The sequence below is a fragment of the Bubalus bubalis genome, chromosome 22 (assembly GCF_019923935.1).
Source record: "Bubalus bubalis isolate 160015118507 breed Murrah chromosome 22, NDDB_SH_1, whole genome shotgun sequence".
Classification (NCBI taxonomy): Eukaryota; Metazoa; Chordata; class Mammalia; order Artiodactyla; family Bovidae; genus Bubalus; species Bubalus bubalis.
Genome location: NC_059178.1, coordinates 22,695,025 through 22,712,688, shown reverse-complemented (window position 1 = coordinate 22,712,688; position 17,664 = coordinate 22,695,025). Strand labels below are relative to the sequence as shown.

Sequence of the window (17,664 nt, the reverse complement as noted above, 5' to 3'; positions counted from 1 at the left end):
AGGGCATCAGGGATGGTTGGCTTATCTGGATTCTGGATGCTTTTTCCATCTGCAGCAGCAGCTCCTTCCGACCACATGACCTTGAGTGAGTTGTTTAACACCCTCCTGAACCTGAGTTTTATCACCTTCTGATCGAACTAAGGTCACATCACGCATCTTCCCAGGCTCTTCTGAACATCCAGATTAGCTAATACCGAAGACATCACTTGGAAGCCAGAAAGCTCCCTCCAGTGTATTAATAACTTAGATCCTCCTGGCTGATGAGAATAGTAAGACCATGGTGAATCACATGTGGCCCCAGGAGCTGGCTTTCAAGGTCAATTCTCAGGTATCTTTTGTAGCATTTAAAAATGAGTGACATGCAAAAGCATTAGGGGTTATCTCAACAAGGTTATTCATTTTCTCTGAGCTTCTCTTACGTTGCCCCCAAATTCAAGTAGTATCGTCAACATGGCACATTATTACGGTTTCTTTGACATAGATAAATTTGGGGGAAAAAACAGTGGCAAAAAATTTCCCATACAATTAACAGTCTGCTTTCTGAAGAGGATTGTCTGCTCAACTGTAGGGGTTTTGGTTCTTCTGTTTGGGCCATGGAAACCTTGCCTTCAAATAAATATCGAGCAATTATTTATAGGGGGCGTCCCAGGTGGCTCAGTGGTAAAGAATCCGCCTGCCAATGCTGGAGTCACAGGAGATGCAGGTTCGATCCCTGGGTCAGGAAGATCCCCTGGAGGAGGAAATGGCAACTCACTCCAGTATTCTTGCCTGGAGAATCCCACAGACAGAGGAGCCTGGCAGTCTACAGTCCATGGGGTCCCAAAGAGTTGGACACGGCTGAGTGACTAAACAGCAACAAAGCCAGTCTCCCCATCTGCAGGATGAAGGTAGGAGAAGAACTTCCAGGCAGGGTTGCTGTGAGAATTAAGGAAGTTGATGAAGGAAAAGTGACAAGTGCCACTAAGCTGCTATTGTCGTTGTTGTTACTGTAAGCAGCAGCAGCTGCAGCTTACACTAGGCTAATTCTCCTTCCTAAGAGCCTCCATGGAAGGAAAATGGTCCTGTGAACTCCAAGAGGTCACAGCTCTGGTCTCCAGCAGCTCTGGGCATTCATGCAGTCAGGACTTTTCCCCAGGGCTTCATCCCAGACCCAAGGTAGGCGGTGGCTCGGCTCCACACATAGGCTCTGGAACGGAAGTCTCTGCTATTTTTGTTTCCTTTAAGGGACAGAGCAACTGGCTACTGGGTTGCCCTCAGACCTCAGTTCAGTGATGACACTGGGCTCTGAGCAGGAGCTGGAGGCTGAGCCCAGGAGTTCAGTGTTTCCAGGGAAGGAACGTGGCCAGCTCTCCATCTGCAGAAGGGAAGGGGGGTGGGGCGTGCGGGGAGCAGGGACGGGGAGCTGGGTTCCCCCCACCTTTGCACCCGTGGCCCTTGGCTTCATGGGCCCTCACCTGGCCAGCTGGTGCACTCCAGCCTGCCCTGCTGTGGACACATAACTTTGAACAAATGTTTTCCTAAGGGACAAGGTGACATTGTCTTTTCTTCCCTTCCCATCCTGGGAGCTGGGCAGAGGGCTGGACGCAGGGAGAACAGCATGGTTCCCATACCTGCCTCGGAGCTCAAGGACCCTGAAGGAACTGAATGGAATGGAAAGCAGGAGTTATTGCCTCTTTCGTTTTCTCTTTAAAAAATATAAAAAGACCCCTGAACCCGTGGTCTGGATGACACCAGCCACATGACTGCTTCCTTTTGTCATGGAAATATGTTGCATAAAAGACTGTTTCCTGGATTGGCACCTTGAGGCTGTCCATCTCCAGCAGCAGAGAACTGCTGTCTCTCCTAGAAATAGGAAGCCCCGGCCCGGGAGGAGGTGGAGTCAAGTCTGCCTGACTTTGCTTTTCTGAGGTTGACTGTGTCAAGTTCTTGGCTCTGTGGCAGAAGTGATGGCTCAGCCAGTGCTGCCCAGTAGAACTTTCTGCAGTGACGCAAGTGGTCTGGGATCCGTGCTGAGCCCATGGCAGCCACCAGCCCTGTGGCTAGTGAGAAGCTGAGTTGTTGGTTTGGGTTTTATTTTGAGGCATAATTAACATGGCTCAGCTGGTAAAGAATCTGCCTGCAATGTGGAAGACCTGGGTTCGATCCCTGGGTTGGGAAGATTCCCTGGAGAAGAGAAAGGCTCTTCACTCCAGTATTCTGGCCTGAAGAATTCCATGGACTGTATAGTCAGTCCATGGGGTCGAAAAGAGTTGGACACGATGGAGTAACTTTCACTGACATGTCACATTATATTGGTTTCAGGTGTGAAAGTGTTAGTTGCTCAGTTGTGTCCAACTCTTTGTGACCCCATGGACGGTAGCCCACCAGGCTCTTCTATCTATGAGATTCTCCAGGCCAGAATACTGGAATGAGTAGCCATTCCCTTTTCCAGGGGATCTTCCCGATTCAGGGATCGAACCCAAGTCTCCTGCATTGGCAGGTACCTTCATTACCACTGAGCCACTTGGGGAGCCCCTGTTATATGGATACATGATAAAATCTCAGCTGTGATAATAATAAATATGAGAAAATGATATTTTTATTTAAAGTTGACAGTCTTTTAAAGAAAAAGGTAACTGAAAAAAATTATTTAAAGTGATTTTACCAAGTTTTATCTTTCTTCAGTCTCAATATGTCTCTCTCTCTATATATATAGTGTATATAATTCTTAGCTATGTCATTAAATAATAGGTCATTATAATAGATGATACTTTCTGGAATCATCTCAAATTAAAATTTGTTGTTATGAAAGCATTGGTCATGTAATTAGAGAAAAATATGAGGCATCGATGTTTCAATTGAGGATACAAAGTTATTACTATTTTCAGACAATGCAGTTGTTTACATAGAAAGTACAAAAGAATCAATTGGGTGAAATTCTGAAACAACAGATGGTAATTCAGCTAGGTGGACTGATTTCAAAATTAATATCCACATTCAGCAGCATTTCAATAAACAGGCAGTATTTAGCTATAAAATGTAATGAGGCAATCTACCTCATTTATAAGAGTGTAAAAAAAAAACATCTAGAATGAACTTAATAAGAAATGTGTACACCTACATATTTTTAAAACTGTAATATTTTCTTGAAGGACATAAAAATGTAATTGAATAAATAAAAAGACCTATTTTTTCTTAATACTGTAAACAGATCAATTTACCTGAAATTAATCTGGACATGGAACAACAGACTGGTTCCAAATCTGGAAAGGAGTACGTCAAGGTTCTATATTGTCACCCTACTTATTTAACTTATATGCAGAATACATCATAAGAAACGCTGGGCTGGAGGAAGCACAAGCTGGAATCAAGACTGCTGGGAGAAATACCAATAACCTCAGATATGAAGATGACACCACCCTTATGGCAGAAATTGAAGAAGAACTAAAGAGCCTCTTGATGAAAGAGAAAGAGGAGAGTGAAAAAGTTGGCTTAAAGCTCAACATTCAGAAAACGAAGATCATGGCATCCGGTCCCATCACTTCATGGCAAATAGATGGGGAAAATGGAAACAGTGAGAAACTTTATTTTTGGGGACCCCAAAATCACTGCAGATGGTGACTGCAGCCATGAAATTAAAAGACACTTGCACCTTGGAAGAAAAGTTATGACAGCATATTAAAAAGTAGAGACATTACTTTGCCAACAAAGGCCCATCTAATCAAAGCTATGATTTTTCCAGTAGTCATGTGTGGATGTGAGAATTGGATTATAAAGAAAACTGAGTGCCGAAGAATTGATGCTTTTGAACTGTGGTGTTGGAGAAGACTCTTGAGAGTCCCTTGGACAGCAAGGAGATCCAACCAGTCCATCCTAAAGGAAATCAGTCCTGAGTATTCATTGGAAGGATTGATGTTGAAGCTGAAACTCCAATACTTTGGCCACCTGATGAGAAGAACTAACTCATTGGGAAAGACCCTAATGCTGGGAAAGATTGAAGGCAGGAAGAGAAACGGATGACAGAGGATTAAATGGTTGGAAGGCATTGCCAACTCAATGGACATGAGTTTGAGCAAGCTCTGGGAGTTGGTGATAGATGGGGAAGCCTGGTGTGCTGCAGTCCAGGGGGCTGCAAAGAATTGGACACGACTGAGTGGCTGAACTGAACTGAACTGAACTAATCCATAAATCCAAAGTAATCTTCATCAAAATACCATCAGTAACTTTTATAACTTGGAAACCTATTATTAAAGTTATTTGGAAATGTAAACTTGTGGAAACTATATATCAGTGGATTCCCCAATATGCAACAAGAGTTTTGGGGAAGGAGGTATTAATGATGTTTATCTATAGACAGCAGAAGTGAGAGGTAAGGCATTGATCCAGTGCCTCAGTTTTTATTTCATAACCATCTATGCTATTGAAATTTTTAGCAGGCGCATGTGTCACTTATATGCTTAAGGTGGTAACTGTGTATTTTAAAAGGACATTTTCCATGATATAGAGTGGTGATACTAACCCTTACTGCTCATGGGAATCAGACAGGGAGCTTTAACGTCAAAGCTCAGATCTCACCTCCAGATTTGAGTTCAGTTGGTCTGGGGTAGAGGACCAGGCATCTGTATTTTTTAATTTTTATTTATCATTATTTGTGACATTTTATTTATTTATTTGGCTCTGTTGGGTCTTAGATGAGGCACTTGAGCTTCTCTCTAGTTGTGGTGAGCAGGCTTAGTTGCCCTGAGGCATGTGGGATCTTAATTCCCTAACCAGGGATCAAACCCATGTCCCCAGCATTGGAAGGTGAGTTCTTAACCACTGGACCACCAGGGAAGTCCCTGTATTTTTTTTTAGAAAGCTCCCAGTGACTCCCCTGTGCAGCCAGGGCAGAGGGTTGCTGCTTTGGTGGCCCACGGTGGTGTCATGCCAACTGTGGTCACAACCCATGGTCAGGAGACCAATTTAATGGGTTCAGTTCAGTTCAGTTCAGTTGCTCAGTCATGTCTGACTCTTTGTGACCCCATGAACTGCAGCATACCAGGCCTCCCTGTCCATTGCCAACTCCCGGAGTTTACCCAAAATCATGCCCATTGAGTTGGTGATGCCATCCAACCATCTCATCCTCTGTTGTACTCTTCTCCTCCTGCCTTCAATCTTTCCCAGCATCAGGGTCTTTTCCAATGAGTTAGTTCTTCGCATCAGGTGGCCAAAGTATTGGAGTTTCAGCTTCAGCATCAGTCCTTCCAATGAATATTCAGGACTGGTTTCCTTGAGGATGGACTGGTTGGGTCTCCTTGCAGTCCAAAGGACTCTCAAGCGTCTTCTCCAACACCACAGTTCAAAAGTATCAATTCTTCAGCGTTCAGCTTTCTTTATAAAAGTCCATCTCTCACATCCATACATGACTACTGGAAAATCCATAGTCTTGACTAGAAGGACCTTTGTTGACAAAGTAATCTCTTTGCTTTTTAATATGCTGTCTAGGTTGGTCACAACTTTCCTTCCGAGGAATAAGCATCTTTTAATTTCATGGCTGCAATCACCATCTGCAGTGATTTTGGAGCCCCCCAAAATAAAGTCAGCCACTGTTTCCACTGTTTGCCCATCTATTTGCCATGAAGTGATGGGACTGGATGCCATGATCTTAGTTTTCTGAATGTTGAGCTTTAAGCCAACTTTTTCACTCTCCTCTTTCACTTTCATCAAGAGGCTCTTTAGTTCCTCTTCACTTTCTGCCATAAAGGTGGTGTCATCTGCATATCTCAGGTTATTGATATTTCTCCAGGCAATCTTGATTCCAGCTTGTGCTTCTTCCAGCCCAGTGTTTCTTATGATGTATTCTGCATATAAGTTAAATAAGTAGGGTGACAATATAGAGCCTTGACGTACTCCTTTTCCTATTTGGAACCACTCTGTTGTTCCATGTCCACTTCTAACTGTTGCTTTCTGACCTGCATGATTACTGGAAAAATCATAGCTTTGACTAGATGGACTTTTGTTGGCAAAGTAATATCTCTACTTTTTAATATGCTGTCTAGGTTGGTCATAATTTTTCTTCCAAGGTGCAAGCGTCTTTTAATTTCATGGTTGCAGTCACCATCTGCAGTGATTTTGGGGTCCCCCAAAATAAAGTTTCTCACTGTTTCCATTGTTTCCCCATCTATTTGCCATGAAGTGATGGGACCGGATGTCATAATCTTAGTTTTCTGAATGTTGAGTTTTAAGCCAACTTTTTTACTCTCTTCTTTCACTTTCATCAAGAGGCTCAGTGGGTTGGGATCAACAATTAAAAAAAAAACACCTGCTATTGACAGAAATGTGTGTGTGTGTGTGTGTGTGTGTGTGTGTTTACACACTGGGTTGTGATCTAAAGCATCTCTTTCTGTGGAATGAAATTTTAAAAATTCAGAAAGCCACTGCCTCATGTGACTCAAACACTTCAGACCTTCTAAAACACTGTATGAGAGTTGGTGTGAACTAATATTAAAGGCTTTCCACAGCCTAAAAATTATATTCTAATTCTGGCTTTTGTTCATTTATTCAGTCATTCATTGATGATAGTCCAAAGATAAAAAGTTCCATATGTAATATTGGTGCTTATATGATGAACACAGTGTCTGACTTAAGTCGATGCTAAAAAAAATATGATAATGAAAGAATGAATGAAATTATTCATTAAATTATAATAAATTATTAAGTAATGCTTTGCCTCATCTTTCCAGTTATTTTTTATAAACTTGTTTCTCTTCTCCCTTCTAACCACATGCTCCTAAATAATTTTTTCTGGATAGAATAAACCAAGAATACTTGGGCAGACATCCCAAGTTCAACGTGAAGGCTGAGGTGGGACTTTGCTCTTTGCTGACACACTCACCCAAGTGAGACAGTGCTTGGCTTGCATTGGACCACCCTCACCACACGGACCATGGTTACATCCATCTTATCACAATCAAAGCTTGGATCTGTGGGCAGGACATAGATATTCATAAAAGACTGAACCAGGAATAATTTGGCTGAAATGGATGTGCTTTATTCAAAACAAGTTGTGTCTTCTGAAGGTGAGGTCTTCAGGAGAACGTTCCAATTCTCTACAACTGACCTCACGTAACCGAGAAAGGTATCATGTGACCACAGTCTCAGCCCTGAGCAAGGTGCTGCAAGAAATATGAGACAGTATCAGAGTTGCTTTAACCAGGAGATGCCAATTGTAAGTGAGAAGGAAATTCAGGTTGTGCAGAAACCAAATGAAATGCACCGAACAAGAAAGTCTGTAGATAGAACAGCAAGACACATGGGACAGGAACTGTAGGAAGCACAGGAGAAGTGCTCAGTAACATTCTGAAGCCTGAAAACTGATTCTAATTTGCCTAAGGCCTCTTCATTAGGAGCTTGTGTTGTGTAATGTTTTATAAACCATTATCGAGATGACAGTCTCCAGGAATTCTTTTCCAGGATGGCAGGCCTCCCTCGCTCATTCCAGGAGTCAATGCATCACTCCATGACTCGATGGATTTCTGGGCTGTTCCACATTGTGCCTCCCAGGTCATACTATTTTGAGGGTTGACAGGGAGGAGGTTGAATAGATCTACATCATGGTTAACTTAGCAGAAATGAATCACAGGTCAGAGTGACATCAGCTGGCTTCTCAATGACTATCCAGAGATACTGAAGGGAAGGCCTTTCTAGAAGCAAACAGCTAAGAAGGTACATGGGACGAAGATTAGAAAAAAGCAGAATTAATAGTAGAAGCGAAATTTGAACATTTCAGAGTTAATCTATGAAAACAGACCAGAAGCAGGGAGGATTTAATCCCCAAAAGAGAAGACTGAGGAGTGATCTCATTAGGATCTTCAAAAATATATGAAAAATGATTTTATAGGGACTGGAGAACTAGCTCTTTTAAATCTTAAGCTGAACTTTGAATCATTGAGGCTCCTTCTGAAAAACTGCATCTTTGTTTCTATTTTACTTAATATTTCTCAAATGCCTCTTCCTTACCGTCCAGTTGTTAAATATTAGATTCAATTGACCTGTGTATGTAGTGCTCTGGGTAAGCCCTGAGAGGTGTGGAGGATTTTATAGGAGTCATCTTTATTTCCAAAGAGGTCTCAAGTGAGGCTATGCAGCATATTAGATACTTGCTTTACTAGGGAGTTTTGGGAAGGAGATACTGAAGGAAAAAGTAGTCACATGACCCAATTGTTCTGTTCTGTTCCATGGTTCTGTGTTCCATTCATCTATTACTCTATTTTCAGATTCTCACTGAAGTCTAGAAAGTCATGAAGTTGCTGCTGAGGATGGGTGTGTGTGATGGTTTCCCGTCTCCGAAGAAATGGAAATGGGGCTAAACAGGTTTGTGGAATCAAATACCTGTTACCAGTATAATACCAGTAAAAAATGGATTTTGAGACTTTGAGCTTGAGCTTTTGAAGTCAGCAAGCTCTTTATTGTTTCCTCTTGAAGACAGATATTTCCAATGTCTGTGCAGAATGTAGACAGGATCTTGAAATAAGTTTCTATAACCCAAGTTGACTGAGAGTGCTCCCAAGTTCCAAAGGACTTTTCAAGTGTCCAACAGCTACCCAGATGTGGAAAAACTGGTCTTTCCCCCACAAAGTTCATGATTCCAACTCAGATCTTAACACACAGTTTCAGACTTTTCAGGTTAAGAGAACTTGCCTAGAATGAAATAAATCACTAAATATTGCTTTTCCTAAAATGCCACATCCTCTAAGGCTAATCAGTTTTCAAATTAACATGCACCCAAGTGATTAATTTGATAAATGGGGACACTGAAAACAGCTGTGACACAGGACCTACTCTTGGAATGTTGTGTTGGCATCCATAGAAGGTCAAGTCCTTCAACCTTCTTATTAGACCCGTTTCATCAAGAATTGTTATCCTTTTATTTCAGCATTGCACTCAACAATCACATTATTAACCTTTAGCTTCCCCCTGGGAGGAAATTAATTGGTTGGATAATTTTTTTGGGGGGGGAGTGGCAGAACTACTGAGCATAGCAATATGAAAACATATTCACATTTTAAATGCTTCTGTATGCATAATAAATACTAGAACACCACCGAGATGAAATTAATGAGTCTGTATTTGAAGCATGGCTGTATTTAAAATTACCTGCCTGATGACAATTTTACTTAATCACATTACAAGTATCTCTGATTACTTCTTGTTAATTGCTACTTCCATTCTGGAGGGGAAAAGGTCCAGAAATTTCCAGGTAACAGATTACTTAATTGCTAACATCAACCTGGCACTCAAAATAACATTCCCTCCCTTGACCCAGCCAGTCAGCAATGTGTGTGGGCGATGGCACCTCTGGTAGAAAATTGTTTTAGATCCTGTGGGGAGATATGAGGGCATGTCTGCTGTTTACTACAGCAGAAGAAGAAGAAAGGCCTAGGCAGAAAAACAGAAACACCTGGGTCTGTGCAGATGTGTGTTGTTGTGGATACCACGTGGATCTGGGTGCCAGGGGCCTCCATCCACTGGTGCTGCCTGATAGCATGTCCATGAGATCGGTGGACCAGCAAGGTACCATTTCCATTACACGAGACCCTAGACCTTTCTCCTTTTCTTCCCTCCTATTCATATTTTTATGCTTATGATTTCTTGTCTGTCTCCACCCACTTGAATTTAAATCCCACGAAGGGAGAGATTTTTATTTATTTGTCTGCAGATACATTCCCAGTGCTCATTACACCTGGCACATCATGGTGTGTGTGCTCAGTCGCTCAAGTCACACCTGACTCTGTGACCACATGGACTGTAGCCCACCAGGCTCCTCTGTCCCTGGGATTTCTCAGGCAAGAATACTGGAGTGTGTTGCCCTTTCTTCCTCCAGAGGATCTTCCCAACCCAGGCACATGGTGGGCTCTCAGTAAATAGTTGTTGAATGAATGAATGCAGTAATTTCCACAGTGGATGAAGATAAGCACCTCTCTGTTCAGGTGCATTTGTTGATTCATTTAAAGAAAATTTCTGAATCAATGTTGATGCAATTCTGGGATATTTCCTTCTATTCTTTGACTTCATTTTCAAAGGCATGGCAGTAAAACTTTCTAAAAACCCAGAAGGACAACCTCAAATTTCAAACTGATAAAGCTAGAGAAAAACAGATCTATTCTTAAGGAGAGAAATGAAAAGAAAAAAAAAAAAAACAGTAAGCTGACTATTCTGGAGGAAAACTTTACAAACTCGTTGAAAAAAATGAAAGAAAAATATTCAGTCACTAACACCAAGGAACCTGTCTGAGTGCACTTCCTTTTGTAAAAGAACTAATTATTTAATTGGCTGCACTGGGTCTTCGTTGAAACATGTGGACTTTTAGTTGCCGCATGCAGGATCTAGTTCCCTGACTAGGGATCGAACCTGCTTCCTGCATTGGGGAATGTGGAGTCTTAGCCACTGGACCACCAGGGAAGTCCCAAGCTTCCTTTGGTAAAGTATTTTTTGACTGGCTTCACTCTCTTTGTTGGAAAGGCCAGGCCAAATGAAATTCGAGTTGCTTCTTGGACAAATAAAACCTGGGCTGCTCTCTGAAGCACAGTGTTTGCAAGCATCTTCAGAGCAAATCCTGAACCAGTTTATAGAAAAACAACCACATTAGTGGAAGCACACGCCACTCACACCTGACCCTTCTCAGCACAAGCTGGTGAAGCTACTCACGCATCTTTGGGAACCAGATCCTATAAACATGCTTCCTATTTTTTTCTTTATTTTTTTAAATGAAACTAGTATTGGCCAGTAGTTCTTGATTTTTTTCCTACTAAAAGACCCTTGAGGACCCAGCATTTCATGTAAAACACTGACTCCTGCATGTCCAAATAGGCCCCGTGTGTTTAACACAGTTGCTATCAGTTGCAGTTCAAGGATTGTGAAAAAGCCATCGTGGGAACATTCTTTAAAAAAAAAATTTTTTTTTGTAAGAATTTTAAACTAAAAACATTTTTTAAGAATTTTAGACTCAAATTTTTCCGAATTTGACCTGGGATTTCTTACTACTTTGTATACATCACGAATCAATTTGCCTTGATGCTGGATTCCGCAATCAAAGGGAACAAGATCTGATTTCAAGCTGAAGTAAATGGGGATATAGATGGGTGTTGCCTGTAGGCAAAATTGCACAGAACAACTCAGCCTGACTCCCAGAACCATTTGGAGAAAAACTTACTATTTTAAACTCAGTCTCATTTTTCCAACCTTTGACTTTGCCTTTCCTTTTAAATGGTGGTTTTGGCTTGTTCTTTTTTAACCCCATATCCCTTTTCCCTGAATTTTCTCCATCTCTGTGTCACTCCTGCAACCGCCATCAGCAGACAGTGATCCAATGCAGCAGCTTCGCCCCTAAAAGTTCTGAGGTCCTGAGGGAGGGACAGCCCAAGGTGTCCACATGGCATCTGCATGCCGGCTGCCCCCTGCACCCATCACCAAGTTTCACCGATGCCTTTAAGGACCTCCTGGTGCATCCCAGCCTTAGCCTGGGCACCTGGGCTTTCGGCGGGAGTGGCTGGGCTGTGTTTTATTGATCACCAGATTCAACGTCCGTCATCTGCCTGAAGGGATACATGAGGCAAAGACTTGAATGTGCAGGCAAGCTCCCCGAGAAATCAGTGTGAGCACCAGTTCACCAAGTGGCTCATCAATGGTCACTTGTTGGATTGTTTTTTAATTACTCTATTTAGCTCTGCTGGGTCTTGGTTGCTGCACCTGCTTTCTTTAGTTGTGATGAGTGGGGGCCATTCTCCGGTTGCGGTGTGTGGGCCTCTCACTGGGATGGCTTCTCTTGTTGCAGAACATGGGCTCTACACAGCACAGGCTTCAGTCGTTGTGGCGCACAGCCTTAGCTCCTTTGAGGCATGTGGAATCTTCCCAGACCAGGGATTAAACCTGTGTCCCCTGCATTAGCAGGCAGATTCTTTAAAAAAAAAAAAAAAAACAAACAAACTTTCTATTTGGTGTTGGTGTATAGCCAATTAACAACATCGTGGCAATTTCAGGTGAACAGTGAATGGACTCAGCCATACTTGTACATGTACCCACTCTCCCCAGACTCCCCTCCCATCCAGGCTGCCACATAACATTGACCAGTTCCCTGTGCTATGCAGAAGGTCCTTGTTGGTTTAGCTGTTCTATAATAAATGCAGCAGTGTGTATATGTCCATCCCCAGATCCCTCTCTCTCCCCCTCATCCTTCCCCCTGGCAACCAGAAGTTCGTTCTCTATGAGTCTGTTTCAGTTTTGTAAGTAAGTTCACTTGTATCATTTCTTTTTAGATTCCACATATAAGGGATGTCATATGATATTTCTCCTTCTCTGTCTGACTTACTTCACTCAGTATGACAATCTCAAGGTCCATCCATGTTGGTCAGGCGGATTCTTATCCACTGGACTACCAGGGAAGCCCACTTGTTTAATTCTTGAATTCTATTTGATCAGTTTTCACTCTGTCTTCCCAGCAGTATATTAAGGAGCTGGGCTGTGCTAGCTTCCTGCCACAGCTAGAAACTGAAGGGCGGAGAGAGAGACAGAGTGTAGAGCAGTATGTATTTTTGAAGAAAGACTTCCTGTGAATATATTATTCATTAATATGTTTATTCATAGGGAGAATATATTTATAAGGATTCTGAATATTCAAAAATCTATTAACAAATAGATTCTTCATGAATATATTTACAAGGAGAAATCAGTTTTTAAGAAGAATGTATTTATAAGAAAATATATTCATGACGAATATATTCTTGAATATTAAGAATGTATTCATAGGAACACTTCGTATTCAAGAATACATTTTTATGCCCCAGGAGTTGGAAAGACAAACTGAATATTCTTCAAAATGATATGGAGCAAAATGTAATGCAATCAAAACACAGTATTTCAAAAGGAACGAGTGAGTGTGGAAGTTGGTCACGTGCTGGGTGTTTGAGAAACGTTTCCAGAGCAGGCATCTGGTTGGATACAGGACTCAGGATTCAAGCCTGGGTCTGGCTCCAAAGCCCACATACTTTTCTCTCTATGTCCCTTCTTCCAGCCCTCACCCAACAGATGGAGATTCCACAGACCAAGGTGATTCAACCAAGGAATCCCAGGGATGTCTGAGAGTCAATGTCAGCCAGGGGAAGCAGTCTCAGCTCAGAGCCCTGTCCTAAGTAGGAGTCAATTTCCTACACTGTCACTTTTTTTTTTTTTTTTTAAACTTAAAGAACCTGCTTAAAATGCAGAAGACCCAGGTTCAGTCCCTGGGTCTGGAAGATCCCCTGGCGAAAGGGATGGCTACCCACTCCAGTATTCTTGCCTGGAAAATCCCATGGACAGAGGAGCCTGGTGGGCTATAGCAGTCCATAGGATTGCAAAGAGTTGGACACAACTGAATGACTAACACTTTCACTTTTTCACTTCATAGCCGATTAACAATGTTGTGATAGTTTCAGGTGAACAGCAAAGGGATTTACATGTACCCACTCTCCCCCAAACTCCCCTCCCATCCAAGCTGCCACATAACATTGAGCAGAGTTCCATGTGCTATATACAGTGGGTTCTTTTTGGTGATCCATTTTAAATACAGCAGAGTGTACATGTCCATCCCAAACTCCCTAACTATCCCTTCCCCCCATCCTTCCCCTCTGGGAACCATAAATTTGTTTTCTATGCCTGTGAATGTATTTATTTTGTAAATAAGTTCATTTCTTTAAAACAAAATTAACACATCCATTATGTATTAACCAATTTTCTTTTTACATTTTTTATTTTGTATTGGGGCATAACTGATTAATGAACAACGTTGTGATAATTTCAGGTGAACAGCAAAGGGACTCAGCCATACATATACATGCATCCATTCTCCCGCAAACTCCCCTCCCATCCAGACTGCTAGATAACATTGAGCAGAGTTCCTTGGGTTATACAATAGGTCCTTGTTGGTTATCCATTTTAAATATAGTAGAGGATACATATCCATCCCAAACTCCTGGTTATACAAGGTTAGCATCTAATCCCAGAGGGAGGAAAGGGACGTACAGAGCTGATTAAGGGTAGGTTTTTCTGAGAATGTGTGCTGGTTGTTGAAAGTGACAAAAATTTATTTTTGCAGAAATTACCTCAAATTACATATGTTTAAAGACCATGGTCTCAGAAGTGCCAGCCCCCTTAGGATTCTTGCTAATGATCTAATTTCCAGCATTGCAATATATATGAGGGCTCCTTTGTGGGAACTCTTTCTAACATCTAAGCCTGTATCTCCTGATGCCCTGGTGGCAGGTTTTTGCTTTGTCCTCGACTCACTCATGTTCTGGGTGGGACTCTGGAGGAGAAAAGGGGAGTGGGGGTGAGGCTGGTACCCAGGGTGGTGGAGGCCTTCACAGCATCTGGGTATTTCTGGATGCTGCCTGACAGCTAAGGGTGGTGAGGGCGGGGGGTGGTTCCTGGCAGAGCGGAGGCGCTCACCTCCCAACACTCCAGTTCCAAGCCCTTCCGGAGACCACAGGGACAGGGGAGGGAGCTGGCTAGAGCTGGTTCTGGGTGTGGTGGACTCATGTCCAGGACGATCCTAGGGTCTGCCCCACCTGCTCCTGGGCCCCCGACATGAGCCACATTAAGAGTGGGCCCCTTGGGGTCAAGCTTGATGCAAATTTGAGTATATATGTGGGAGATTCCTGCAGGATTGTTCAGAAAATGGATTGCGGTTGCTTTTCTGAGACCTATTTAATGGCTTCTGTTAGGTGTCCGGCAGCTTACACATGTGTTGCGTCGGTTACATTCACGCATGCGTACATGCTCAAAACCAAATTTAAAACAGCTTGATTCATGTTGAGCTTGCATCAGGTTCTTTCTGTCTGATCGTTCTGTCTTAGAGGGACACAAAGTTCAACCCTAATCTGGCTTGGAATTTTCTGTCCTGTTTTCAATCCTTCTGTGGAAATGCCATGTATTAAATACACAAACTGCAAATCTCCTGTCTTCCATGGAGCCTACATAAAAGCCATTTTGAGATGCTTTTTAATTTAAAAACCTCTCAAATCATTAACACCGTCCCTGAGGAAACACACCTCAGGCGTTCAGTAAGGGCTGACTTCTCTGCTGGCTTGGGGTGCAGGGTTACTCTCTACAGTCCTTCAGGGGGTGCAGGGAGCCAGGCTATGATATTCATGAAGGCAGTGAGGCAGGGGTTTTTATTTTATCTGTTTATTATCATTTAAAATATATTACAATTGTAATGAAGCAGAAGCAGGAATTTTAATTGTATGTGGCAGTTTAAAAAAGAAAAACCAAACAGAAAAAACGCACATCAACCAATAATACAGTAAAATGCCATGTAGGCAAAGTGAGACTCTAAAGAATGGACTCTAAGCACACCTCTGAGAGAAGAAGTTCTCTTTTCCTCATTGACTTGAAGTTTGATAAACTCTCCAAGCAACTTTCTTAAACCCTAAGATTCTTAACTGAAGCAAATGGATACCGTTGGATTGATTCTATTTATTTCTTTTCTCTCCCACCAACGAAAATAAAAAACAAACCGCATCCCGCCCCCAAACCCAACCAAAACAATGGCGCCTCCATTCCACGGGGCGTTGGTAGCTCTTACTGTTTGGTGTAAGAAAGGAGGTGCTTGTCTTTCAAAACTGTGAGGTTGACTTTGCATAGCTTCAGTCTCAAATATAGTCACTTACACAAAACAAACACTTGCTCATAACAAAAAAGACTTGTTTAAACGAGTACTAGACACCCAGCTCTAGACCTCTTTCCTTGATGAAGCCTCTGTCTGTAGACAGGTACCCAGGGCCCTGGTGAACACAGCTCCTCCTGACAGGCAGGTGGCCTGTGGGATGTCAGCCTCCCAGGTGGCCCCCAGAGTGGAAGCTGTGAGGATGTGGATGGGGCATGTTTGTGTCAGGACTTGGGTCCCTGGCAGTAAGGGCACCACAGGCAGAGAGTCCTCAGGAGGGTCCTCCCAGTTTCTGCCAAGTATCCTGCTGGCTGTTCTCAGGGGACCCAGGCATGCTCCGGGAGACCTGGCGGCACAGCTGAGAAATGGTTCGTGGAACCTAGATAAGAATTAATGGATCATGAAAACATGTGCTTATTACTGATCCGCAGTTTCCTGAGTAAAGCACACACATCTCACATGAAGTCATTAAAGCACCAGGCCTCTGCCTCTTAGACTCCCTGCACCCAGAGGGCAAATCACAGCCAAGCTCAGATGCTGTGCTGACGAAAACATTAACAGTGTGTGTCTGAAAACCGTGTTGCTCATATCCCACCCTAGAGAGTTTCATCCTTGCAAAATGAGAAGTGGCTTCTTGGACGGCGAGGGACCAGGATAAAGATGCATCCCATGGGCTTCTTGAGTCTGTTTCTGCCACGCATCAGAGCCACGGTGGTGACGGTCAGGGTCCTGCTGGGCCTGGGGGCTTCGGCATCGCTGGCACTGGATCAGCCATCAAATCTTCCAAACGTAAAAGCCACGGTCTCTTTACAAGGTCCCGTTCATACTTGGGCTTGGCCACGGAGACACTGAAATCAAGTTCCTGCGGCTGAGGTTCCTGCTGAAAGAACAAGGCACGGCGGTGGCCGTGGTCCCTCAGGTACAGCATCCCCCCCATGGCCTCCTGGCTTGAGACGGCGTCCTCCCCGGCAAGGTCCTGGGAAGTCCTGAACACGAGGATGGAGTTGTAAACCTTCAGGGCTGGACCCAGCTTGATCTTCATCACCTAGGCAATGTCCATCTGTTAGCAGCAGGAAGACTCTGCCATCGATGTGCTGTCAGTAAATAAATGCTCACAAATAAACACAGCCTGCTCCTCCAGTCTGTTTGCCCACCTCCAACCCCCCACTGCCAGGAGCCCCTGGGTGCTGAGCTGCAACCCGGACGCCATGGGTTCCCAGAGCTCAGGAGACCACGGAGCACAGTGGCATCTTAGTCAACTGCTCTCGACAGTAAGTTCTCCCCAGAACCCTGAAGCTAAGTTACATTAAAAGGTGATCATTCTGTTAAATGTGAACTCAGCATACACAAATTAGGCTAAATTTCTACTGTTACATTTAAAAATTTTTGGACTGAATTTGTATTAAGGGCCTTAACAATAACCCGCTTTCATATACCAAGTGAATCTCCAGGAATACTTCACATGAAGATGATGAGTGGTGAGGACACGCTGGTGTTATTTATGCAGTGAAATACTGCGAACAACCGGACACGCCAGGAACAGCAGAAGGAAAGAAATTACAGTGTCACTGAGGATGGGGGACCGGCAGTCACCAAAATTCACGTCTCAGTGTAATAGGTAATGACTTGGGAAACTTTTTGTGGGTTGTGAAGCAAGGGAACATGAGCTGATGACCTAGAAAGATTTGTTTTCATTTGTAAAATTAAATGTGTGTGATCACTGTAAACATACACGGAGTTGAAATATTTGAAGTCTTTACAGCAAATGTGAAGTGGTCTTTGGCCAGATGTTTGGTTTGTGTTTTCTCCTTTAACCTTACTTAAAATGCTTTTTGTGACAAACACCATTATAAGCAGAAGTACATTCAAAATGAACATGTTATTTATTAACTTTGAAAACATGGCGTGGTGGTCTGGAATGTCTTGGCTATCCTGAGACTGCGTGATGGCCAGTAGCCACTGTGCAGGCTGTGTTTCCAGCTTCTAGAAGCCCCAGGATGGTTTCA

General features: G+C 43.1%; 1 protein-coding gene across 1 annotated transcript in view; it reads left to right on the top strand.

The window, feature by feature from the left end:
- LOC112581371 (translation initiation factor IF-2-like) overlaps positions 1-17,664 on the top strand; it is a 77,240-nt gene that overhangs the window by 38,785 nt on the left and 20,791 nt on the right. Inside the window, exon 3 of the mRNA XM_044934604.2 lies at positions 8,235-8,331. Coding sequence (XP_044790539.1) covers positions 8,235-8,252 — 18 coding nt within the window. The 3' untranslated portion in view covers positions 8,253-8,331. The remainder of the gene's footprint in view (positions 1-8,234; positions 8,332-17,664) is intronic.